The sequence below is a fragment of the Sycon ciliatum genome, chromosome 10, assembly GCF_964019385.1.
Source record: "Sycon ciliatum chromosome 10, ocSycCili1.1, whole genome shotgun sequence".
Classification (NCBI taxonomy): domain Eukaryota; kingdom Metazoa; phylum Porifera; class Calcarea; order Leucosolenida; family Sycettidae; genus Sycon; species Sycon ciliatum.
In genome coordinates, this window is record NC_088652.1 from 29,218,431 (window position 1) to 29,245,125 (window position 26,695).

The 26,695-nt window shown below is 50.7% G+C and overlaps 1 protein-coding gene and 1 long non-coding RNA gene across 3 annotated transcripts in view; one reads left to right on the forward strand and one right to left on the reverse strand.

The window, feature by feature from the left end:
- LOC135825554 (serine-rich adhesin for platelets-like) overlaps nucleotides 1-15,657 on the forward strand; it is a 31,054-nt gene extending 15,397 nt beyond the window's left edge. The window contains exons 5-19 of one of the 2 annotated variants that reach the window (XM_065338167.1): nucleotides 381-428; nucleotides 935-1,015; nucleotides 2,524-2,583; nucleotides 3,392-3,497; nucleotides 4,405-5,765; nucleotides 6,079-6,187; nucleotides 7,115-7,209; nucleotides 8,064-8,136; nucleotides 8,394-8,598; nucleotides 10,224-10,385; nucleotides 11,461-11,549; nucleotides 11,947-12,002; nucleotides 12,885-12,960; nucleotides 13,123-13,238; nucleotides 14,279-15,657. In XM_065338167.1, the coding sequence (XP_065194239.1) occupies nucleotides 381-428; nucleotides 935-1,015; nucleotides 2,524-2,583; nucleotides 3,392-3,497; nucleotides 4,405-5,765; nucleotides 6,079-6,187; nucleotides 7,115-7,209; nucleotides 8,064-8,136; nucleotides 8,394-8,598; nucleotides 10,224-10,385; nucleotides 11,461-11,549; nucleotides 11,947-12,002; nucleotides 12,885-12,960; nucleotides 13,123-13,238; nucleotides 14,279-14,392 (2,751 nt within the window). In that variant the 3' untranslated portion in view covers nucleotides 14,393-15,657. The remainder of the gene's footprint in view (nucleotides 1-380; nucleotides 429-934; nucleotides 1,016-2,523; nucleotides 2,584-3,391; nucleotides 3,498-4,404; nucleotides 5,766-6,078; nucleotides 6,188-7,114; nucleotides 7,210-8,063; nucleotides 8,137-8,393; nucleotides 8,599-10,223; nucleotides 10,386-11,460; nucleotides 11,550-11,946; nucleotides 12,003-12,884; nucleotides 12,961-13,122; nucleotides 13,239-14,278) is intronic. The other variant, XM_065338168.1, reaches the window with a different exon arrangement.
- Nucleotides 15,658-17,391: 1,734 nt separating this feature from the next.
- LOC135825595 (uncharacterized) lies at nucleotides 17,392-23,595 on the reverse strand. The gene is made up of 2 exons (XR_010555091.1): nucleotides 22,771-23,595; nucleotides 17,392-17,875 (listed from the first exon to the last, which is right to left on the reverse strand). It is a non-coding gene; the product is annotated as an uncharacterized LOC135825595 (long non-coding RNA).
- Between the last annotated feature and the right edge of the window lie 3,100 nt (nucleotides 23,596-26,695).

The following is a 26,695-nucleotide window of genomic DNA, read 5'->3' on the forward strand; positions in this document are numbered from 1 at the left end:
GAGGGCGCCAAGTATGCACTTTGGGTCGGATTTCACCGCGCACCAGTGTACATTCCACAGTCCCCTTGCAGGACAGAACTGCCATGGGAACTGCCATGGGAACTGCCATGGAGGATTGACTCACCACTATTCAACTTTGTGTTCCTTTACACGGGTTGTCGTTTCCGCCATCACTCTGCAGAATGCACCAGTAAGAATTGTGCGCACGAAGCCCGCGGGCGACGTATTTTTATTCTTCTTCTAATCCTACTGGTATATTGTGTGTGTGTGTGTGTGTGTGTGTGTGTGTGTGTGTGTGTGTGTGTGTGTGTGTGTGTGTGTGTGTCTGCGTGTGTCTGTGTGTGTGTCTGTGCGTGCGGTGCGTGCATATTGCTTTTCAGGATGTCCACGAAACCCGAGTGTTGGCCGAGTCTGAACTCAAGTCACAGGTAATCATCAGCTGTTCTTGCTAACCAGTACAGTCAGACCTCGCTTATCCAGTCCTCTTTTATCCGGATCCCTCGCCATCCGGAAGAAAATCGTTGGTTACCGATTTACAGCATATGCCATGCATACATACAGTATGATTGTGTGTTCGATTATCCGGTTCCCTCGCCTATCCGGATATTATTGTGAAAAACCGATGTGTGCGGTTATGCGAGGTCTGATTTTCCCGTCACAGTCACCCTTGGGGCAGGACCAACTAATTCACGCTCGCATATGGCATCACTTGTATGGGTCGCTCTTGAAGCCAGCAGGTCAAGGCTGTGATTGCGAGTTGTACGCACTGCGAATTATGTAGAACTTCCCAATCCGGGGTCGAAGCACACATAGTTTTGGGTACTGTGATCTCGCGCCGTCTTTCTGTATGTTACAGCTCTATTCTAGTGTCTAATTGCGGGTTGTGTTGATTGCGTTTGTGCGTTTGTTTATGTGTGTGCGTGTGTGCTGACAGATCAAGAAGATCTGGGCATCGTACTTTCGCAAGCTGCTCGGTGCCAAGCCTCAGCTGGATGACTTCCTTAAACTTACCAAGGTCAGCAGTCCCCCTCCCCCCCCCCCCCCCTCCCCTCCCCCTCCCCTCCCTCCCGTATTCATTTTGTCTTCCAGTACTGTCTGTTGCCAAAGAACTGATGTCAGTCTCGTAGCTCAGACCGTTCTTATTTTCATGTACTACGGTCTATGCACAGTTGAGTCACCGTGTATACGTTGGTATGCTGTGCTTGGTGAAATTCTAGCCTGGACGTTCTTATTCGGCGCTCCGTTCTTCGTCGACGCTCCGTTCTTCTTCGACGCTCCGTTCTTCTTCGACGCTCCGTTCTTTTTCGGCGCTCCGTTCTTATTCGGCGCTCCGTTCTTATTCGGCGCTCCGTTCTTATTCGGCGCTCCGTTCTTATTCGCCGCTCCGTTCTTATTCGCCGCTCCGTTCTTCGACGCCGGACATTACTGTTAACAGTGTTGAGTATAACCTGTTATGGTGACCACTTGGATAAGGTGACCACCTGTCCTCTATCAGAGGACCACTATAACCAGAGGCAAGGGGTGTTATTTCCAGTCAAATGACCCTGGATTAGGAGATCACCTGATCTGGAAGACCACTGCAACCAGGACTAAGGAAGACCCGTCGGAACCGGTCCGGTTGGTCAGGTTAACACCGGACCAACTTTTGGGAACACGTGTTTACTGCTGAGGAGGTCTTGTGTACCCGCCGCCATATCACACACACTCTGTATAAACGGCTGTGAAACTACCGGACCAATCAAAAACTGCTTCCGGCGGTCCTGCAAGGGGTGTTCTTTCCAGTCAGATGACCGTGCACCTGTACAACGTGCACACGGCCTGTTGCTACAGGTTCCGTCCAGTACAGTTGCGCTCGGTGAAATCCCACCCAGAGTGCATATTTGCCTCCCTCAACCTGCACGACCTTTGACGCCCTGGAAGTAGTACGAATGCGGCGGGACGTACACATGCACAAATTCAATTGTGTAATCGGGACGTGTCCAAGGCGCCAGCTTTGCACTTTAGAGTGCGTTTCAAAATTATAGACGCATAAAATATTTCAAAAATACCATGCCTCTATATTTTGAAATGGACTCTAGGTCGGATATCACCGAGCGCAGCTTGGGTTGTATTGTAAAGCTTTGTTTGTACTGTCAGAACTACGGGCACTTTATCTACCGAATAGACCTGTTGCATAGATGACATGACAGCCATGTTGGCTCCCTCCTACAGCAGTCAACCCTTGCGTCCATGGCTCACATGATGTCGGTGGTCATGTGGGCTCCGCTGTCCACGACACCACATGCCATGATTGCTTTGTACACAGATTTAGTCACATGACCAAGATGTGAACTCTATTCTTTATATATATCTCTCTCTCTCTCTCTCCCTCTCTCTCTCTCTCTCTCTCTCTCTCTCTCTCTCTCTCTCTCTCTCTCTCCTCTCTCTCTCTCTCTCTCTCTCTCTCTCTCTCTCTCTCTCTCTCTCTCTCTCTCTCTCTCTCTCTCTCTCTCTCTCTCTCTCTCTCTCTCTCTCTCTCTGCAGGAGCACGCTGATCAAAGTTTCGACACCAGGTCCCTGAGCGGGCAATTCAAGTTAAAGCGAGTATGTGTTACTAACTGCCTGCTGCTGATGTTGATGAGAACCCACTGGTTGCTGTGGGAAGCATCCAGCCACGCCTGTGTATGGGTGTGTGGGTTGGTGTGTGTGCACGTGTGTGTGTGGGTTGGTGCGCGCCTGGGAGGGGGTGCTTATAACTTCATCTGTGATAGTGAATCTGTTTCCGGTTGGTCCTTTGTCGGTGGTTTTGCATTTTTTGCCTCGTGCCGTATGCTGCAGACGACATATTTCTCATAACCTACACACACACACACCTTCCTTCCTTCGCCCACTGCCACAATTGGCTATGTGTCCCCAAACGGGGCAACTTGAAGGAGTGCTGGCTTCGGGATGCGGCATGAGGCACTGCGAGTCCGGCGGGACGTGAACGGCTGTTTCACTGTTTGTGACACACACACACCTTTGACCTTTGACCTTTGACGCCCATCGCCGGAGGCGATGATAGCAATGCTACGGCAGAAGCCATAGCAACTTGTGCTGGGATTACACCATTCAACAGCTTGCAAGGCTGAAGAATTGACCGTCACTATTCAGCCTGGTCTACACCATACAGCTATTTGGAGTGACATTTTCTGGCCAGTGAATCCCTTTTTTGGTCTTTTTCATTTTTTTTTTTTTTTTTTTTTTCCCGCACACACATCACACCACACACACACACACACACTCACACACACACACACACACACACACACACACACACTCACACACACACACACACACACACACACACACACACATTTTGTCCGCATTCTTATCACCGTGCGATCTGCTGTATCCTCTGTTTCTTGTTTAGTTCGTCCCACTGGCTGAGCGGTATTTCAAAGAGAAAGTCGTTGTGGCCAGTGCTGCTGCGGCATCTCATTCCTCAGCTCTCTCATCACCTCTCTCCTCTCCCACTGGTAGGTCTTCAGTGTGACGATGTGCTCTTTTCCCTCCGTGTGTGTGTATATGTGTGTGTGTGCGTGTGTGTGCGTGCGTGTGTGTGTGTATGTGTGTGTGTGTGTGTGCGTGTGAATCACACGCACTGGCCAGAGAAAGCCACTTCAATCAGGTGTGTGGTGGATACCAGGCAAAAATTAGTGGCGGTCAATTCATCAGCCTTGCAAGCTGTTGAATGGTGTAATCCCAGCACAAGTTGCTATGTCTAACATAGCCGTTCGCTATCATCGCTTCCCGCGATGGGCAGGTCTGAGGTGTGCATGTGTGCTCTTTTGTCTCTGTGTGTGCGTGGAATTGGGGTGTGGGTGGGCGTGGGTGTGCATTTCGTCTATGTGTGTGGGGCGGGCGTATGTGTGTGTGGGTGTGTGTGTGTGTGTGTGTGTGTATATGTGTATGTGTGGGGGGGGGGGGGGGGGTGTATATGTGGGTGGGCGCGCGCGTGTGTGTGTGTGTGTGTATTATTTTCTGCGGGACGTTGCAGATGTATTGTTTTAACTGTAATACTGTAGGCTTTCTGAAGTGATATGCTTGTGTTTAACGAGGGTATGAAGACGGTGAGGTCACTTATACACTTTGTATGTGTGTCTGGGGTTTGTTCCCTGGTTTGTTAATTCATCATGGAAATACGATGATTTGTGTGTATGCCTCTCTCTCTCTCTCTCTCTCTCTCTCTCTCTCTCTCTCTCTCTCTCTCTCTCTCTCTCTCTCTCTCTCTCTCTCCTCTCTCTCTCTCTCTCTCTCTCTCTCTCTCTCTCTCTCTCTCTCTTTCTCTCTCTCTCTCTCTCTCTCTCTCTCTCTCTCTCTCTCTCTCTCTCTCTCTCTCAAACTATCTCAATCTATTTATCTATCTATCTATCTATCTTGCAGCTACGCTGAGCACGCCGATGAGTCCGTGTTTCGAGGCGGGCCGCGCCATGTCCATACGCATCACACGTACAGTAGCCAGTCCCAGCAAGGGCAGCAGCAGCAGCAGTCCCAGCAAGGGCAGCAGCAGCAGTCCCAGCAAGGGCAGCAGCAGTCCCAGCAAGGCCAGCAGCAGCAGCAGTCCCAGCAAGGGCAGCAGCAGTCCCAGCAAGGGCAGCAGCAGTCCCAGCAAGGCCAGCAGCAGTCCCAGCAAGGCCAGCAGTGGCGGTGGCGGTGGTACTTCAAGTGACAGCACGACTCACTCAGCATCCAGACAGGAGCCAGCACCAGCAGGCACGACATCATCCGTGACATCATCATCCCCCACGACGACTGTACGTCGCCAGGGCACCCGCTCTTCACCGATGCGCAGCAGCAGCAGCAGCAGTGGCAGCAGCAGCAAGCACTCCGGCAGATCGGCGACGGGTAGCAGACGTTTGCTTGCCACACAGCGGCACACCGACGGCAGCGTGCGTGTCCCGGCCGCCACGGACGGCTGTACCAACGGCAGTGTCAACGGTTACCGTGACAACGATGGTTGTCATGACGATGGTTGTCATGACGACGGCGACACGACCACCACCACCGCTACTCAGGACAGTGATGATTTGGAATCGCCGGTGTTCGCGGCGCCGTCACAACGCAAACAGCGCAAGATGGCCACCCTGGCGAGAGAAATACTGCGCAACGTTTTAACAGACGATGACGACAGTGACGACGCCGACGAAGAGGAGACGACGGAAGCGGACGGCAGCACCGACAATCAACAACACATGCCGTCTCGGAAGAGAAGATGCGTGCGCGCGAGCACTCAGACGCCGATGGTGCCCACTAAAGGTGATGCCCTGGTTCTGGAAGCATCGGCGGCGTCAGGGTCGTCGTCAGGGGGAATGAGAACACGCTCCCGCAGTCCGTCGCCCGGCCCAGCTAGCCAGCGCCATACCGACAGCAAGGCTACCAACCGTCCTCCTCGTCTTGCTTCTAGCAGCGGCACTGCTTCCACTCTGCCCATCAGCATGACACTCAACAGTAGTGCAGAGAAACAGCACAGCACTCGGCGGCCAACGCCAAAGCTTATGGAGTCGCACTCACCAGTCGGTGCTAAGTCTCGCAAGCGTCGGTGTCTTCTGAGCTCGTCGAGATCCTCTCGAAGTCCGCCCGTATCCCCACCGACAACCACCCAGGACAGCAGAACCGTCAGGCCGGTGAAAGTGACAGCGTCACGAAAGCAAGCCAGTGTGGCGGTGATTGATAATGCTAGCGCTGCGCCGCGCAAAGGGAGGAAGTCTGCCAGCCAGCCGTTGGTGCAAGCGGAGGACATGGAGGTGTGTTTTGCGGCAAATCTACTGTGAACTGGAACTGGCGGACCTCGCTTGTTACGTGCAGTGTATTTGTGTGTGTGTGTGTGTGTGTGGGTGTGGGTGTGTGCGTGTGTGTGGGTGTGGGTGTGTGCTGCCTGTTTTGTGCACAACGCTTCTTCCCTAACCCGCCATTTGCATGTCTCTCTGAAGTGCATACCGGTGCGCTCTCTGCGGACGATGGCAGAGACCTCTGCTGGAAACAGGATCAGCTACACGAGTATCCATATCCTTCCTGTCGTCTCTCTTTCTGTTGTTTTCTCGTACCATATAATTTCAGACGGCAGCGGGCGATTGGAAGTGTACTCGCTTGCTGCGTTGCCATTCCGAGAACAACTCGCCCGACGACGACGAAACTAGCGTGTTCAACGTATCATTCCCTGAGTCAGGTGAGGAGGAGGACAGCTGTGCGGCTGTGTCTGCAGATAGAACTGTTTTGTGCTTTGTGGACGCATAACTTTGCTTTAATGTCCACTGGAAATGGCAAAGGTAGCAGCTGCTTTTAGTGGAAAAAGCACTCGCACCACCAAATGCACTAGCGTAGCACCATGGAAGCAACACATTGTACCTGGGGCATGTGGCCAGTGACTGCACAAGTGCACTTGGTTCACGTGCTCCCCTACAAAATGTGGTTTTGTTGTAAACGAAAACATTTCGCTACAAACAGGGGGTCAACTGTGCATGTGCTCAAATTGCGCATAGACAATGGTTTGCTGTGTCAGGAGAGTGGTTACATGTGAGTGTGTTGTACTGCGGAGTCCACTGAGTATAGAGGTTATGCAATTGGCAATTGCACCATCAGTTGAGGTGCTTTTCGCAGTCACATCACGGCGATGCACTAGCGAGGTGCTAGCGACTCATTTTGTATTCTTAGCACCCATAAGCGATCCCGCTGTATTCTCAGTGCCAATAAGTGGTTCCGGAATTCCGCTGACTCGCCATTATGACTTATTTCGCGTAACGTCTATACATGTATGTTGTGTTCCTCAAGCTGCTTGTGCTGCTGCTGCTGCTGCTGTGTACACTGTATGTATGTATGTATATATGTATGTATGTATGTATGTATGTATGTATGTATGTATGTATGTATGTATGTATGTATGTATGTATGTATGTATGTATGTATGTATGTATGTATGTATGTATGTATGTATGTATGTATGTATGTATGTATGCATGCATGCATGCATGCATGCATGCATGCATGCATGCATGCATGCATGCATGCATGTATGTATGTATGTATGTATGTATGTATGCACATGTACTGCTTGTGCTGCTGCTGTGTACACTGTATGTATGCACGTGTACTGCAGGGGGTGATGTGTTTGCGTCCGCTGGCGGTAACAGTGTGTGCGTTATCAACGCCAAGTCCGGACAAGTGCTGAAGAAGTTCAAAATGCCCAAGGAGGTACGTAATTTATGTCCCTTTGTGTGTGTTGTGGGGGGGGGGGGGGGGGGAGAGGGAGGGAGGGGGTAGGGGGTCCTAGGTTCCTAACCCAAAATGCTCAAGGAGGCACGTAGGTTTGTGTCCCTTTTTGTGTGTATTTGTGTGTGGGGGGGGAGGGGGGGGGGGGAGGGGTGTCCTGACCATGGATCAGACAATGTACATTGCGTCGTGCGCTGAATATGTATTCAAAGTGGCTGCGGAGTTAGGGGCCGTCCAAGGTTACCAATAATATTTTCAAAACGAAAGGTTTTCGTTTGTGGGTGGGTGGGTTTGATGGAGTCTTCGTTTTGAAAATAATTATTGAATGCTGATGGAGAATGCCCAGTTACTTCTGGGTGTCGAAAATTGACATCAATATTTTATTGGAATTCGTTTTACCTGCAGAAAAGGTGGGTGGGTGGTCGGGGGCTGAAAAATACTAAAACTTTTCGTTTTGTAAAAACAATCGGTAACCCCGGACGGCCCCTTACAAGTGGACTGAGTTTATCTCGGGGTTCTAACCTTGATCTGGAAAGCTGCACATTGGCATCTGTCACTGAAACTGAGCATTTTGGCTGCATCAGACGCGCTACGTTTACTGCCATATTGACTGTACCACTCTTTTTCCCTGGTACCCATGAATCAATCAAATGCACTTATTTGGGGTCTAAATTTCTAGACGTTCGGGGACCCCCCTCCAGGAGTACTGCACTGCTCATAGCTGAGCGCATGATCCTAAAATGCGTTTCGACGTCCCTGGACCTTTCTACATAGGAAGAACATTGGGGGCACAAGGACACACATTTGCTGTTGCTGTGTGTCTATTTTTGATTCAGACTTTCTTTTCCGTCTTGTGGACGACAACGAGTATACGTGGCAAGACGGATGAGCACCTATTGGCAGCTTCGGGTGAGCAAGGGAGACAGAGATAGGACAGAGACAGAGAGCCAGACAGAACACAACACACACACACACAAACACACAGAAAGCGAGAAACAGAGTGCTTGCATGCGCGTGCACGCAAGTACATTCCTGATTGTGACAAACTGGACCAAGTAATTAGTTGGTAGAGTTCATCCACCCCACCCCTTCACGCCGTATCCGTTTCAAGACTCACTAATCCCCTCTCCCTCTCTCCCGTGTGTTGTTATCTTGTCCACTGACAGGAGAGAAGGGCGATATCTACATCCTCAGCATGACATACAACGTGTGCTTCCACGTCATCACCAGCCACACTCGCACCATTAGCTCGCTGTCCTTCATGCCCTCACACCCAGACCTGCTGGCTGGTAGCGCCGGCCGCTTCATACAGATCCACCAGCTAGGCACCGTAACCGGGGACGACGAGAGAGAGCTGAAGATGAAGAGCACGTGAGTAACGTCGCTGCTGCTGTTGTTGTTGCTGCTGGTGTTGCTGTTGCTGGGTAGTGTAGGGGAAAGTTGCTTGTTCTGATCACGTGCACACACGCACACGTACAATACAATACGATAGTAATACCCATCCGCAGATGATGGCAGGTCCTAAAAAGGACCACCAGTGTCTGACAACTTGTTGTTGGTGTGAAACTTACTCTCACAACAAATACAGTGACACTCGCCTAATTCGGATTTCCAGATACTGGGCCCTCTCGTGTATTGGGCACCTTTCTGACCCCTATGGAGTCACAAAATTGTCTTTCCAATAAAAATAATGACTCCGAAACTACGGATTGGCGTCAAAATGCTTCCATGCATGCATAACAGCCGTGGCATGCGCTAAGTATGTATGTTCTGCGTTACGGGCGATTTCTTATACCGGGCAGTGCCTGGTCCCAACCTGCCCGGATTAGGGGAGCAGGGGCAGTGTCCAGTCCCAACCTGCCCGGATTAGGGGAGCAGGGGCAGTGCCTGGTCCCAACCTGCCCGGATTAGGGGAGTAGGGGCAGTGCCTGGTCCCAACCTGCCCGGATTAGGGGAGTAGGGGCAGTGTCCAGTCCCAACCTGCCCGGATTAGGGGAGTAGGGGCAGTGTCCGGTCCCAACCTGCCCGGATTAGGGGAGTAGGGGCAGTGTCCGGTCCCAACCTGCCCGGATTAGGGGAGTAGGGGCAGTGCCTGGTCCCAACCTGCCCGGATTAGGGGAGTAGGGGCAGTACCCGGTCCCAACCTGCCCGGATCAGGGGAGTAGGGGCAGTGTCCGGTCCCAACCTGCCCGGATTAGGGGAGTAGGGGCAGTGCCTGGTCCCAACCTGCCCGGATTAGGGGAGTAGGGGCAGTGTCCAGTCCCAACCTGCCCGGATTAGGGGAGTAGGGGCAGTGTCCAGTCCCAACCTGCCCGGATTAGGGGAGTAGGGGCAGTGTCCGGTCCCAACCTGCCCGGATTAGGGGAGTAGGGGCAGTGTCCGGTCCCAACCTGCCCGGATTAGGGGAGTAGGGGCAGTGCCTGGTCCCAACCTGCCCGGATTAGGGGAGTAGGGGCAGTACCCGGTCCCAACCTGCCCGGATCAGGGGAGTAGGGGCAGTGTCCGGTCCCAACCTGCCCGGATTAGGGGAGTAGGGGCAGTGCCTGGTCCCAACCTGCCCGGATTAGGGGAGTAGAGGCAGTGCTCGCACCCAACCTGCCCGGATTAGGGGAGCAGGGGCAGTACCCGGTCCCAACCTGCCCGGATTAGGGGAGGAGAGGCAGTGCTCGGTCCCAACCTGCCCGGATCAGGGGAGTAGGGGCAGTGTTCGGTCCCAACCTGCCCGGATCAGGGGAGTAGGGGCAGTGTTCGGTCCCAACCTGCCCGGATTAGGGGAGTAAGGGCAGTGTTCGGTCCCAACCTGCCCGGATCAGGGGAGTAGGGGCAGTGTTCGGTCCCAACCTGCCCGGGTTTGGGGAGCTCTACAGTACAATGCTCAGTTCTGTTCAAAGTGTGTTCGATAAGTGCTTTTTGGAATATGTGGGTGAGTGTGCGTGTGCGTATGAATGCGTGTATTTTGTATCTTTGTTTCTCACCAATTCTGCGTTCATGTCCAGTCGCGTGTGTAACTTGACAGCATCGTCACACATCGCTCAGATCAGTATATCGGAGGACTGTCGCTCTCTGCTTGCAGCCACGCAAGATGATGTTGAGGTGTGGAAATTCAGCAAGCCGTGGAAGACAGTGTTAGCCGAGAGGAAGACTTCGGATGTACTGATGTGAGCTGCTACTTGACGTGCATGTGCGCCTGCGTGTGTGTGTGTGGGGGGGGGGGGGGGGGGGTGCACGTTGTTGAATGGTGTAATCTTAGCACAAGCTGCTATGTCTAACATAGCTTGCTCGCTATCATCGCTTCCGCGATGGGCATGTGTGTGTGTGTGTGTGTGTGTGTGTGTGTGTGTGTGTGTGTGTGTGTGTGTGTGTGTGAGTAGGAAGCAACGAGTGGGTTCTGTGCCGGGGGGGGGGGGGGGCACCCTGCCCCAAAAAATGAGGTATTACACTGTAATAATCGACGCGGAGACAACACTTTTATAATAGCAATAAAGAGAACAAATTCTGCTGTCATCGCCACACTACAACAAAGTCATGAAAGTTTACCAAAATCGATTTTCCCGTCACAATCATCAGTGGAAAGCCGTGACTGAAGACTTGAGGCTGTTTGTATTCGTTTGCATAAGCCTGATCTTTGTAAGCAGAAGAAACATGTAGTTGCGTTAAGATTGTTTTCGTAGGTGCACAGCATGATTGTTTGTCTCACTACACAGTTCTAGCGTTGCAATTAGTTTCTCACCCCTGTTGCACTTAACTCTCACTTCACTTCTATTGTCTCACCTTCCCTCATTCTATTTTAGCACTTTATTTTGTTCTCGTAACACATTATTGAGTGTATATTAATCATTGATTCAGCATGGTTGCTCTTCAGCATGGTTACTCTTCAGTCACGGCTTTCCACTGATGATTGTGATGGGAAAATCGATTTTGGTAAACTCTCATGACTTTGTTGTAGTGTGGCGATGACAGCAGAATTTGTTCTCTTTATTACTATTATATTACACTGTAAGCATGCATTATGGGTTTGAGTGTCACGTGTGATGGAGAGAAGGCTTGAGCAATGAACAACAAAAGGGAGGCAATTGTGAGAGAATGGAATAGGAAAATGCGAAAATGTAGTGTGATTGCATTTTTGACGTACTTACTGTAATGCAGTCTGTATTGTAGATCAAGCCATCTAATCCACTCTTCTCTCTCCCTCTCTCTCCCTCTCTCTCTCTCTCTCTCTCTCTCTCCGCCTAGTCGTGACGGTATATCCCATCGCAAACTCAGTATCTACCCGGATGATCTAATTGTGGATTCGGCCGTCTTCCTGGCAAACAACATGTTTGGTGAGTGGTGTTTTTCAACATGTTTGGTGAGTGGTGTTTGGTGAGTGGTGTTTTTCAACGTCCGGACTCTGAAGGGTACATACAGTGATGTTTGAACTTTTCACCGTGTTCGTTCTACACGGTCGGGTTTTGCATGGCGGTGCGTACAGTCTGGGTCCGGAACATGGAGAACCCGTTTAGAAGCGGGGGTCAGGGGGGGGGGGGGGGCGTTATTGCATGGATTCTTCAGTTGTTGTTGTTGTTGTTGTTGTTGTTGTTGTTGTTTCTATTCTTTATATTGACGATGGCCTATGGCCAATAAGAGAAGTTGTTGGTGTTGGTGTTTTTTGAATTCTTTATTCTTACGATGGCACCATCACAAATAAGAGTTGTTGTTGTTGTTGTTGTTGCTATGCAGCGTCCCGCTCAGCACCGTGCGCGGGAGATCTTGAGTTGTGCATCCTGGATGGCAAGGTACATAATGTTCTTGTCGCACACACACTGGGTGCGTTCGATTACTGCCATGAATCGATTCATGAATGGAATCTCGTCGCTCGACTTCATGTCATGAGCCCTGGAATCGGTTCAGACTCCATTCACCCTACTTCTTCCGGAAACAAAAAACTTCGTGACATTTTACCTGACTTTTCAAGGAGTTATTGTGCTCAACAATAGTGTTCTTTTGGAAGAGAAACACTTCGACACATTCAACGGACATATCTACAAGATCGATTGATGGGAATAGAGTCTCAGTCTGGGTCGCCATCGCTCGATTTATCACTATTCATCACCACTGAAACTGTTCAAAGTGGCAAGTCGATCGACGCGATCTCGTATGACACGGAGAAGCTTCTCCTGATCGTCTTCGCTGTTACCTGAATGCCTTCTCCAACACCTCGACGGAGACCACGGTGGCGCTGGCACTCATTATCGCCTCCGCTCTCGAGGATGCCCCGGAACAACAAACACAGGCAAAGTCAAACATGTCACATTTTCTCCTACAAAGTAGGGATAGTCGTACCAGCATTTCACGACTGCCGCGATCAGATCTCGCCTGTTCTCCTTTGCAACCAAGGACACTTCGTGGAGGCTGCTGGAAAAGGCAAGATCATCCACGTTGAAGTCTGGGCTCTGCAGTGGCTGAACGACGACTTCGATTTTGAGCGTCTTTTGCTTTGTCTTGCCTAGGTGTACACCAACTGCAAAACGCTGCTGTAGCCGGTGGTGTACAAATTGTATCCATCTTATCTCCCTCTGTTCCCACTGTGTGTGTGTGCGTGTGTGTGCGTATGTGCATATCTCTCTCTCTCTCTCTGTCTCTCTCTCTCTCTCTCTCTCTCTCTCTCTCTCTCCCAGAAGGTACATACATCCACTCTGCAGTATCCGGAAAACCCCATGACGGATTTGAGAATGTCTGCAACTTTACACGGCGGTGAGTTCACTAGTCGCTAGTCACTATTGCTGCGCTTTCCAGTACATGTACTGGGTATGCGTGTCCATTTGTCAGTTTGTGCACAGATGGGGGATGGGGGGTGTTGGAGTTCGCAACTATGTTTCTTATAATAATACCATTGCTACATGTATGTTGTTTCAGACGGCAGCAGCACACTGTTGGCTGGCGATAGCCACGGTGCCGTTCACGGTTACCGTGTCAACGGTGGTGGGAGCAAGAGAGCTAAGAGTGCGTCGTCACGGAAACCAGCCGACTGGGTAAGTGATGATCACCGTTGACAAGAGTACTCGATTGGCGAGGCGGGTTGGTAAAATAGCTACTCCGGTAAGCCCACTGGACGTCATTTGTACGGCGGTGAACACCCCACACTGGTTTTCAGGGATCAGTTGCTGGTTATTATGCCATTCCGAATCCGTCGAAAAATCTTTCCCGGACAAGGACAGCTCAGTTCTGACTTCTGAGGACCCCCTGGCTCCTAGACTACACAGCCAACTGGGCATGGTCGTGTGGGGGGGTGTTGAACAGTGCATTGCTGATCCCAGCGTACTCTCATGCATTGCTTATGCAATCCATATCTGGCAATGCGCAATGAGCTTATTGGCGAGGCTGGTTGGTAAAATAACTACTCCAATAAGCCCCCATGCGCATTGCCAAATATGGATTGCATGAGTAGTGCATACGAGTACGCTGTGATCAGAAGTGCTCTGTTAAACACTCCACACGACCATGCCCAGGTGGCTGTTTGGGGTGTTTATGGCACAAATACATTGCGCAATGGACTAATAAACTTCAAGGTACCTGTGCATCTACTGCCTGTTTCTATCAAAGCAGAGTGCTGTCTATAGGCCTTATTTGATAACGTGATTTTTGGGCTCGCCAAGGGACTTGTCGCAAGCTAGGGCACGCGTACATGAAACGAGTGGCAAGAAAGGCCCAGTTCGTACAAGGGAGTAGTAAAATACCAGTATTTTTCTACTCCCATGTTCCCACGCCGAGTCCACTGTGCACTGAGTGCAGGCCTCTTGCCACTCCCTGGCCCGGGTCCCGGGACACCGGTTCACGTGATTGTGACGTTTTTAATAAGGTCTATACTGGTTACCCCAGCAAGTGTAGGGTGTGCATAGGTAACTGTCTTGAGAAAATCTTGTGGGTGCACATCCAGTGCATTTGTAGATCTGTGTGCTTCTCTTGCGACTGGCGTGTACATGGTACATGGTGTGTGTGTGTTTATGCGTGTGTGCGTGTGTGTCCGTCTGTCTGTTCATCATATGTTCCGTGTGTTTTGTCATGTGTTCAGGTGTTACAAGGCCCGTCGTGTGCCGCACTGCACGTAACCATGCGTGGCCAGTATGTGGTGGTGTGTCACGCCGACAACCTGATTGCAATCTGGGAGAGATCATCGCCACGGTAACACGACACAGCACGGTGTTCAACCACTGGTTGTGCACTGCATCTTCCAGTGCTGAGGCAGCAGCAGTGTCTCCGGTGATATGGGTTCTCTCCGGTGAGGCAGCAGCAGTGTCTCCGGTGATATGGGTTCTCTCCGGATTACTAGTAAGTAGTAGTCATCCTTCCGGTTGATCTGGTGCTGTGGCTTTTCAACGTGCTGACTTTCTCGGCTAAGACCGCAGCTGAGCGTAATGAGTTGTGATGATGATAGTATACTGTAGTTCAAGGTTCAAGGTGTGTGCACGTCGCACGATGTGTTCCTTCTCTCCGTCTGCTGCCCGTTTCGGTGCCCACATGACTGCTGCGTGCCAGTGGCTGGACAGGAGCGCGTGTGTGTGTGTGTGTGCATGTGTGTTCACGTGACAGAGAGCAGACATGCGAGTGTGCGTGTGTTCATGTGACAAGGAGCAGGCAAGCGAGGCTTCGAACCGAAGAGCCGCTTGCGCACATACGGCACTGGATATCCTGTGCACGGCACAGCTACGCAACTGCCCTCTAGCCTGGCTGCGCTATCATGCAGGTTAACCGCTCTTCTTCCGTCGTCTACTCCTGAACCAAAACATCAAAATGTTGTTTGCCAAGACGCACCGAAGACTGCGGTGCGTTACTGTGCATGTTGTGTGCAATCCCGCTTCATCGGCGCTGCACTCTGTATTCTGCTTTGGTGGTTCTACTTCGAAGTAGAATTCTCCGGTTTTACCATCTCCGTTCTCTCTCTCACTCACTCTCTCTCTGTCTCTTCTTCCCCCCCCCCCCTCTCTCTCTCTCTCTCTTTCTCTCTCTCACTCACTCCCTCTCTCTTTCTCTCTCTCTCTCTCTCTCTCTCTCTCTCTCTCTCTCTCTCCTCTCTTTCTTTCTCTCTCCCACATGCACGCCTTCTCTCCTCTTTTTTTTAATTTCCTGCTCCCTCTCGCTCTCTCAATCACTGATTTTATCTTTGCAGAGTTTGAGATTTTCCAAAGATTTATTCCGCTGACTTACGATACTTCCTATAAATGTTTTGTAGTGGGCCGCGCAGCTGCTTTTCTACCGAAACCACACGCTCAACTTCTTGAGTGAAATCCTTTGTATTTATGATTAAGGCCTGAGCCTTGAGTTCGATGCTTTGGTGGTTGTGGTTGCCAATAACGTTACTAATCTTTTTTCTGTCAACACGCCACTTCTTGTACATGTTGAGCGGCGTTTTTGGGATGCAAGCGTTGCCATAGTTACCATGTGCACCCCTGCTTTGTAGCGCCTTTGCTGTTAGTTTGTGTGGTCGACAGGATGAGTAGCAGTGGTGACGCTTCCTGCAGCTTACAGGAAGTACGGTGCTGCTCGTTGAAATCCAGTCGCGTCGCTCAAGCTCGCGCCTTGCACCATTTCGCAGCCCAGTGGTCGCAGGTCTAGGGCTGCGCAACGCCGGCTCATACTTGAGTGACGCGACTGGATTTCATTAAGCAGTACAATCATGTAGACTGTAGCTAAGAATAGGCCTGCTCTTTCCCATTCACTCTGCAACACTATCAAACTTGTTTTTATGTTGTTGTTGTATTCTTTTATTTCAATTCGCTCAGGGCACAGGCAATACTGCCTTCTCACCGGAGAGAGGATTCTCCGATTCCTACCAAAAACGAGAAATCTGCGATATGAATATGTATGAGATGTTAGGGTCAATTCTTACTTATCAGCGAAATTGCCGATAAAAAACAAGTTCGATGCTACAGTATTGCGGAGTGGATGAGAAAGAACGGATCTGCTCTAAACTACTTCCAACCAAGTATTATAATTCTTTATAAAATGCTGTGCAAGTGGAAATTTTGTCGCGTGACACTTCCGTCCAACTCCAGAAAAAGGGACATACAGCGTGTCTGGGGGAGGGGGGGGGGGCACCATTGTGTCGAGGGGTTCCAGATGAGAAACATACTTGCGTAAAAGAACGGGCCCACGCCCATCTAGCACATCCAACTCTTTGCTCATGCATGTTTATTATTCTCGTTCTCTTTCAACAGTTGCACAATTTACACTCCAGACCAGTTCCTCGAAAACAGGCTCCGAACTTCTCTTTTTTCAAAAGTTTGGAGCCTGTTTTACTGCCTGCTTTTGTCGGTTCGGTGCACCAGAGCTTTGAAGGGTGGGGGGGGGGGGACAGATACACACATTTACCATATTTTTAGACTTTGTTCAGTGTGACCAGGCAGGTGATGCGCGTGTGTTAGATCAGTCAGACCGTTAGACTGTTGGCATTCAAATAATCTACACTCTACTGGGCCCTGCTGTGGCTCTGACTAGGTGAACGCACGGCGGAGTGCACGCACACACACCCTTGGACGCCCATCACCGGAGGCGATGCTACAGCAGAAGCCACAGCAACTTGTGCACACACACACCATGTACCATGTATACGCCCGTCGCAAGAGAAGCACGCAAATCTGCAAATGCACTGGATGTGCATCCACAGATTTTCTCTTATAGCAACGATAGCGAACAAGATCTGAATGAGACAGATCAAGACTTGCGCCACATAACTGTCTAATCCACACCACTGGCGAAGCCATGTGAATCGACCACCAATGTACACCTGGTCTACACCACACGGAGTACATCGGCATAAAACGGCCAAGACAGTTACCTATGCACACCCTACACTTGCTGGGGTAACCAGTATAGACAGCACGCTGCTTTGATAAAAGCAGACACTAGATGCACTGGTACCTTGAAGTGAAATTGGTGTTACTTTACCAACCAGCCTCGGCAACTGAGTACTGGGAACACACACACACACACACACACACACACACACACACACACTCACACACACATAAACACACTCTCTCTCTGTCTCATACACACGTGTGCGCACCACCACCCCCCCCCCCCCCCCCCCACACAACCACACACACACACACACACACACACGTGCACCCTCGGAGAACATGTACAGCAGCCCGCCGCCACTACCATCACAACAACGCACCCAAATTATTCAATTCTAAATACCCTATCTTCATCCTTCATGAAACGGCTTAACAACTTCCATATCCAGAGCAACAGTTAGATTTTACAAACAAATCACCGACAAGGAGTTTTAAATTCTACAAAGCATGAAATTGAACGTCATTCGAAATAGTTTACAGCAGAATCTGGAATCTGATCACAAACACGACAGACGCGGACACGGGACGAAAAAAAGAAGATCTTTCAAGTTGTTCAAACTGAACACGAGCGGAGGAGGCACTACAACTGGCACTCTACTGCACACGGCGGAGTTGTAAGTTGGTCGTCAGTCGCATGCGCTGCACATATGAGGGGCATGCAAGCTCGCATGGCTGCTGTACATACTATGAATATGAACTCCAGGGGGAAGACTGCCAGTGTCAGCGCTGGGGTTGTCGGTGCTGTGACGGCGGTGGCTACTTGATTATTTGACTACGGCCCATCTGCCAATACAGGCCGCTAGTAACACCTGAGCAAATGTCACACAAGACACAGCTTATTAGGGTGAGTTTACTATAAACATAACCTGCATGGAGACAATAATTTAATTTTCTCATTGGTTGAGGGAAAGATGCGAATGGGAAAAGTCTGAAGAAAAAATTGATTGTCACCGCCAGGACTCGAACCTGGGACCTTCGCTTGAGGGAATTAGAGCTATAAAAAGGTTCTATTCTGGAAATAAGTACAGATAAACATGTAGCAAGTTGAAATGTTGTGTGTGATGTCTGCGGCATTCATACTGCGTATAGCTCTTATTACAATAAAGACTCTTTTCAAATATTCGACGAGGAGACAACTTTAATATGGCAATAAGGAGGACGAGCCGAAGTGACATTTTGATTACTTTATTAAACAATGTAAGCGAAGACTCTTTTTTTTCTACAAAAATGCATTCTCTGCAAAGTACACTGGAGAGACCGATCATAGTATTTCAGTGCATAGCAAGTCTCCTCCACTTTTCTTTACTCCGAAGCCATCGAATCATAGTACATGTATTGGGCGGGCCTGCCCGTTCGACATCGGTGAAAAACAAACCAATTGCAGAATATACAAAAATACGCTCGGCATGCGTCTCCACAAAATACAGAGGAACATCATTTTTTTATAAAATAAAATTGGCAGATAGTATACAGCCTGCTGGGTCGCATACATGCATGTCAGTGGGTACTCTCATACATGCATGTCAGTGGGTACTCTCATACATTCATGTCAGTGGGTACTCTCATACATGCATGTCAGTGGGTACTCTCATACATGCATGTCAGTGGGTACTCTCATACATTCATGTCAGTGGGTACTCTCATACATTCATGTCAGTGGGTACTCTCATACATTCATGTCAGTGGGTACTCGTGTACAGTCAGACCTCGCTTTTGACCGCACACATCCGTTTTCCACCAACAAATATCCGGATAGGCGAGGGAACCGGATAATCGGACACATATACTGTAAGTATGAATGACATATGCTGCAAAATCGGAAACCAACGATTTTTTTCCGGACGGTGAGAGATCCGGATAAGCGAGGTCTGACTGTAGAGTAGAACTCGGGTTAGGGATCCACCTAACTCTGCGCGGCCGACATAGCTAGACTCAGTTCCACCTAACTCTGCGCGGCCGACATAGCTAGACTCAGTTCCACCTAACTCTGCGCGGCGGACATAGCTAGACTCAGTTCCACCTAACTCTGCGCGGCCGACATAGCTAGACTCAGTTCCACCTAACTCTGCGCGGCGGACATAGCTAGACTCAGTTCCACCTAACTCTGCGCGGCCGACATAGCTAGACTCAGTTCCACCTAACTCTGCGCGGCGGACATAGCTAGACTCAGTTCCACCTAACTCTGCGCGGCGGACATAGCTAGACTCAGTTCCACCTAACTCTGCGCGGCGGACATAGCTAGACTCAGTTCCACCTAACTCTGCGCGGCGGACATAGCTAGACTCAGTTCCACCTAACTCTGCGCGGCGGACATAGCTAGACTCAGTTCCACCTAACTCTGCGCGGCGGACATAGCTAGACTCAGTTCCACCTAACTCTGCGCGGCCGACATAGCTAGACTCAGTTCCACCTAACTCTGCGCGGCCGACATAGCTAGACTCAGTTCCACCTAACTCTGCGCGGCGGACATAGCTAGACTCAGTTCCACCTAACTCTGCGCGGCGGACATAGCTAGACTCAGTTCCACCTAACTCTGCGCGGCGGACATAGCTAGACTCAGTTCCACCTAACTCTGCGCGGCGGACATAGCTAGACTCAGTTCCACCTAACTCTGCGCGGCGGACATAGCTAGACTCAGTTCCACCTAACTCTGCGCGGCGGACATAGCTAGACTCAGTTCCACCTAACTCTGCGCGGCGGACATAGCTAGACTCAGTTCCACCTAACTCTGCGCGGCGGACATAGCTAGACTCAGTTCCACCTAACTCTGCGCGGCGGACATAGCTAGACTCAGTTCCACCTAACTCTGCGCGGCCGACATAGCTAGACTCAGTTCCACCTAACTCTGCGCGGCGGACATAGCTAGACTCAGTTCCACCTAACTCTGCGCGGCGGACATAGCTAGACTCAGTTCCACCTAACTCTGCGCGGCGGACATAGCTAGACTCAGTTCCACCTAACTCTGCGCGGCGGACATAGCTAGACTCAGTTCCACCTAACTCTGCGCGGCGGACATAGCTAGACTCAGTTCCACCTAACTCTGCGCGGCCGACATAGCTAGACTCAGTTCCACCTAACTCTGCGCGGCCGACATAGCTAGACTCAGTTCCACCTAACTCTGCGCGGCGGACATAGCTAGACTCAGTTCCACCTAACTCTGCGCGGCCGACATAGCTAGACTCAGTTCCACCTAACTCTGCGCGGCGGACATAGCTAGACTCAGTTCCACCTAACTCTGCGCGGCCGACATAGCTAGACTCAGTTCCACCTAACTCTGCGCGGCGGACATAGCTAGACTCAGTTCCACCTAACTCTGCGCGGCGGACATAGCTAGACTCAGTTCCACCTAACTCTGCGCGGCGGACATAGCTAGACTCAGTTCCACCTAACTCTGCGCGGCCGACATAGCTAGACTCAGTTCCACCTAACTCTGCGCGGCGGACATAGCTAGACTCAGTTCCACCTAACTCTGCGCGGCGGACATAGCTAGACTCAGTTCCACCTAACTCTGCGCGGCCGACATAGCTAGACTCAGTTCCACCTAACTCTGCGCGGCCGACATAGCTAGACTCAGTTCCACCTAACTCTGCGCGGCGGACAAAGCTAGACTCAGTTCCACCTAACTCTGCGCGGCGGACATAGCTAGACTCAGTTCCACCTAACTCTGCGCGGCGGACATAGCTAGACTCAGTTCCACCTAACTCTGCGCGGCGGACATAGCTAGACTCAGTTCCACCTAACTCTGCGCGGCCGACATAGCTAGACTCAGTTCCACCTAACTCTGCGCGGCCGACATAGCTAGACTCAGTTCCACCTAACTCTGCGCGGCGGACATAGCTAGACTCAGTTCCACCTAACTCTGCGCGGCGGACATAGCTAGACTCAGTTCCACCTAACTCTGCGCGGCGGACATAGCTAGACTCAGTTCCACCTAACTCTGCGCGGCCGACATAGCTAGACTCAGTTCCACCTAACTCTGCGCGGCGGACATAGCTAGACTCAGTTCCACCTAACTCTGCGCGGCGGACATAGCTAGACTCAGTTCCACCTAACTCTGCGCGGCGGACATAGCTAGACTCAGTTCCACCTAACTCTGCGCGGCGGACATAGCTAGACTCAGTTCCACCTAACTCTGCGCGGCGGACATAGCTAGACTCAGTTCCACCTAACTCTGCGCGGCGGACATAGCTAGACTCAGTTCCACCTAACTCTGCGCGGCGGACATAGCTAGACTCAGTTCCACCTAACTCTGCGCGGCGGACATAGCTAGACTCAGTTCCACCTAACTCTGCGCGGCGGACATAGCTAGACTCAGTTCCACCTAACTCTGCGCGGCGGACATAGCTAGACTCAGTTCCACCTAACTCTGCGCGGCGGACATAGCTAGACTCAGTTCCACCTAACTCTGCGCGGCGGACATAGCTAGACTCAGTTGTACAGGGATGGGCAAAAAGGTGTGCAAAACGACTTTTTGTGAGTAGATGGACCCCGGAAAATAGTTTGGAGCGAAAAAAGTACGGCTTCCTCGGAAACCGACGCCCCCCCCCCCCCCTCCCCCCTTGGGCCGGAAATTAAATCCCGGTACAGTGGTCCCTCTATAATCCGGCACCATTTGTGCCACGAAAATCTGCTGGATTAGGGAGGGTGCTGGATTAACAAATCTGATTTACTGCTGCAATGTACATGAAGAAGACATTTTGGCTACTGAAAATTGTGCTGGTTTATCGAGGGTGCTGGATTATAAAGTGCCGGATTAGAGAGGGACGACTGTATAAGGATCACCCGCACAATGTACATGCCCAGTCCCCCCCCCCCCTCCCCCTCCCCCTGGGCTCCGATCCCTAATCCGGTGTGACCCTTAACCCGGGTTCTACTCAAATCGTAACTGAGCACACGCGTGTGAGTCCAGTTCATGATACGCTAACAACTGCATGTGAGATTTGAGTGTGAACGCTTGTGGCGAGCTAAAGATAAGAGTGTATTTCAGTGACTCAGTCTCGGGGCAATAAACCAAGGACTATTTGCAGGCGCGTTTGCTTGTTCGGTGCGGCTATGTTACGCAGTATATGTGTGTGTGTGTGTGTGTGTGTGTGTGTGTGTGTGTGTGTGTAAAAAGTAGGGATTCGCTGGCCACAAAAAGCCATTTCCTAGCTGTGTGGTGTAGACCAGGGCTGCATAGTGGCGGTCAATTCTTCAGCCTTACAAGCTGTTGAATGGTGCAATCCCAGCACACGCTACTATGGCTTCTGCTGTAGCATCGCTATCCTCGCCTGCTGGCGATGGGCGTCAAATGGTGAATGGTGTGTGCATGCGTGTGTGACTGTGTGTGTGTGTGTGTGTGTGTGTGCGCGCGCGCGCGTGCGTGCGAGCGTATGTGTGTACGCTATATCGTAGATGTTCCATCTGTGGGGTTTAGGGAGGAATTTCTCCATTCCAATCCCATCACCTGAGTATGCTAGACAAGTCTGTACGCTACTCCCATAGAATATGTACATGTACGTTCAAATGTCAATGTTTTCTTGTTGTCAAGAACTATTAAAAGCGATCCAGACGCTGTTGGTGTGCTATGCCAGTATTGGTGAAATCGCGAAATCATTATTTTTATTTTTATCCTTGGCTCTCCATCCGAGTTCAATCATAATTATTATTATTATTACGAGAGCATTTCCACACTAGCAGCTAGTGTATGCCTGTTGTGTCTTACCGGAGCCGCCAGTCATCAGGTCACCTCATTCGTTCACTGCGAGCTCGTCGCCAGCCCAGCACCGTCACCACCAGCAGCAGCAGCCTCCGCGGCCTTTTCTTTCTCGATCAAGTCGTCCACGATCCGTCGCCGTTCCAGACGGTCTAAAGTCAAAATGTGCACCCCGTTCTGGATGAGGTAGTAGGCGACCCATATACCCAGGCAAAAGTTCAGAGCGAACCTCACCATCCATGTTTGATTGCTGGCTGCGCCCCAACGGTACGCGTCGGACGTCTCGTCGGTCAATGCTCCTTGCGTGTAGAGCTCGAACGGCGTGACGTGGCCGTTGGGCGCGCGAGGAATTGGCCTGCCGTCGGCGTCCTCCACAGGCACCTCGAACTTTCCCACTCGCTTATGGCGGAAGATGATGTCTGCTATTCCTCGGCTGCTCTGAAGGGCAACAGGGCCTGCTGAAACTGCGCCTGGCGTTGCTGGAAAGTTTGATCGATGTAGACAAATTGCAGAATTCAAGCCAGGCCTTGCACACCTCCTGAGAGCTGAGGCCGCCATAGCTGCTGCAGAAAGGCTGATAGCTGCTACTGCTGCTTGTCCCACAGCTTAGTCAAGACAAGAGCACCACTGCGCCTCGCCTAAAGTAACTCTCAATCTCTGCTGCTAGCTAGTTCTCGAAGCGCTTGAAGTAGTAATAGTTGAAGTGCAACTATTTCTTTTTAGCTTCGGGCTTTTCAAAAGTTTTGTTGTTTGGAGTTTTCCCTTGCTCATGCTCACATTTGCAGCTGCACTTGCACTGCAGATGCAGAGTCAGCGCTACACGACTGCACATGACTGTGCTGTAGCCTGTAGTCGAGTCTAGGACTTTTGTAGTGAGTACTACATAATCATTAGCGAGGTTTTGCATTCCGAAATTCGGCAAAAAGATTCGGCACGCGGGAGCGAGGTCGAAAATGCACGCGAAGATTCGGCATGTTTGTTCGGAAAAAGCTCACTTTGCCGAAAATATTTTTCGGATGAATTTTCTGTAGAAGAGCGCTAGCGCGTGATTTATTCAAAGAGGTTTCTTATCTCGGCATCGCTTCCCAGGCGTCTTGGGCGACATCAGCGTCGTCAGCTACCTCTGATTGCTCCTCCACTGCTTGTCTACTCTCTTTCGCCTGGAGTGTCTTCATCGTCATCTGTGTGGCTGAAAAGACTATGGCGATACTCATAAAGTTTGACTTGGCCATGGAGTTGGTTTTCTGAGGCGACTGAGGAGACAGGTTTGGCCCTCGGCTCTTAGGGCGATCAAAGTTCGTTGGAATCAGCAAGAATAGGAGCACGGGACAGGACGTTGCTGATGCTAGGGCTCACGAAATGAAAACACATCATTTTCGACTTGCAAAACAAACGTTGGTGCGAAAATTCGACATTTTGATGTTCGACAAATGACCGAAAAGCGCCGAACCGAAATTCGGAATGCAAAACCTCACTATTGTAGTACTGTCTGTAGTGTAAATCTACGATCGAGCCAGGGAGTCGTATCTCTACGACTCCCTGGCTCGATCAGTACTACTAGTAGTAGTACTACACACGTCACTACTACAGTAGAGTAGATCAGAGCTGTAGAGTCTAGACTAGAGTCGAGAGAGCATGCTAGCACTGAGCAGAGCTAAAGCCAAAGCCAAACTGGCCCAAACTCCAAAGCCAAGGGAAGGGAATGAGGTACGTGACCATGGTGACAGTACAGGATGCATGCTCGACTTCCATCCACGAGTAGACCTACGAGTACGAGTAGATCTACGGCTAGTAGTAGTCGACTTACGAGTACGAGTGCGAGTTGGAGCATGCATGTCTGTTTCACCATGTTCACACGCTCACCTGTCCATGTCCTGTCCTGTTGAGCCACTGCCATGGCCCCGGAGGGCTGCTGAGAGAGAGGAGGAGCACACAGCCCTGTGACGATCCAGGTGATGCGGTAACGCGAAATCGGCGGGAGCAGGCGCAAACATGTGAAACCCACACGCACACACACACACAGACTCAGAGTCACACTCACACAGGCTTTGTGGCAAGTACGCCAGGGCCGGGGTAGTTTGATCATCCTGTGATATGGTCATCATGTATAACTGTTGATGGCACTGGCAGCGCTGCAGCTGCGGCACTGTATGGGCAGGATTTCGAGAAGAACGCGCCCTGATCATCCCAAGTCTCCCAAGAAGAGTGCATAATAAACTGGTACCTTGGTTTACGCACTCTTGATCTTGTCAGTCTTGATACAACTCATTTTTGATAGACCACGTCGTGGCGGACGTTGGACAGTCAGAAAAAATGTCAGTCGCCCAGTTCCCTTTTTCCCTGTTTCCCCGTGGTCACTTCAGTAGTCGTGTGACAGAATCAGTGTTCAACATTTATACTGTGATCTCGACTCTCGTGTTCTCCCCTTATGCAACGGTGGAATACCCAATGGTCCGAGTACTGGCCGAACTGTTATTTTGAGCAGGAAAACATGTCTTCGGCAGTGAGTTTGCCCGCTAGTGGAGACGTGTACTGGTACTTGTACTGGTGCTTGTAGGACTTTCGTACGTACAGTCCTGCGGCGCTCGCTGCTCTGTGACTGACTGGCTCGTGGAGTGGCACAGGCCTGTTGTCGGGCCAGGATCTACTTGAAGGAGGCGAGCATCGGCGGTGCTTGGAGCGGTGAAGAGCTGACCTGTGGCAGGTAAAATTTAATACCAACCACAATACACGCTGCATAATGCATTGCATGCGAACAGATACTACTGTCGTGGACATGGAAATCCGGTCGCACGTCTAACGGCCCCAGGACGCTGGCCATGCAGCCGTGGCATTGTATTATTATGCGCTGCTGCTGGTCGCATCGGCTCAACATGTGCACTGCATGCAACGACATACATCATGTACGTTCTGAGGGCGCCGGCCCCCGGTCATTCGACTGGATTTCCATGTCCACGACAGTACTCAGTAGGTCTGAACGCCTTAAGGCTTTACGCGCTAGCAGCGTTTGAGGAGGTTGAAGTGACGGGCACATCTACATGTACATACTCCTACACACTCAAGCACTGCCATGTTCTCTGATGACATCATCAGTTGAGATGCTTTGACAAAGTCGCGGCACAGCAGTGCACCAGCCACTCACTCTGTATACTGCAATTTCACAAATTTCCGATGTACTTTTATTTTCAGTACTTTCGGTGCGTTTTCCCAAAGATGCCATAATTTTTCGCAACTTATGCTTTTCGCAGCCGTGCCAAAACAAGTGCTAGTTGCTGAAATCGCATCCATATTAATTTTTCAGAAAAAGCTCAAAAGTAGGGTACCCTGTAAGAAGGCCCTAGGCCTGTGGGAATGCCCTATTAAAAATTTAATAAAATTAATAATAATAAAGAGTCGGCGTGGAGAAAGCAATTTTATTAGTGCAATTAGGAGTATAATCGATGCAGACATGGCCAGACAACAACGAGTTCATGGAATTTTTAAGGATTTTTATGTTATTCAAAATCGATTTTCGTGTTCCGCTCATCAGTGAAAATTTATGCACGGAATGGACTTGGCCCCCGCAAAATGGATAGTGGAAATGGGTGTGCAGTAGCAGAGAACCCAGCAACGGTGACGCGGAGCAGCGGTCAAACGACTTATGATGCTGGTGGAGATGATGGAGCCATGTTGGAGGCTGATAAGGAGTGCAGTGAGACTGAGCATCAAACGGATGATGAGGAAGTGACTGATGATGATGATGGTGGTGATGAGGACGATGATGATGAAGATGAGACGGAGGACGAGGATAAGGCGGAGGAGGTCGAAGGAAAGGAGCGGGATGAGACGGAAGAGAGCGACGTGAGCAAAAAGTCAGCTGTATTTTGTCACTTGTTATCACGTCCAGATTGTCTTGGTGTGTACGATGATTCTCACTTTTCTGTTTTGTGCCGTG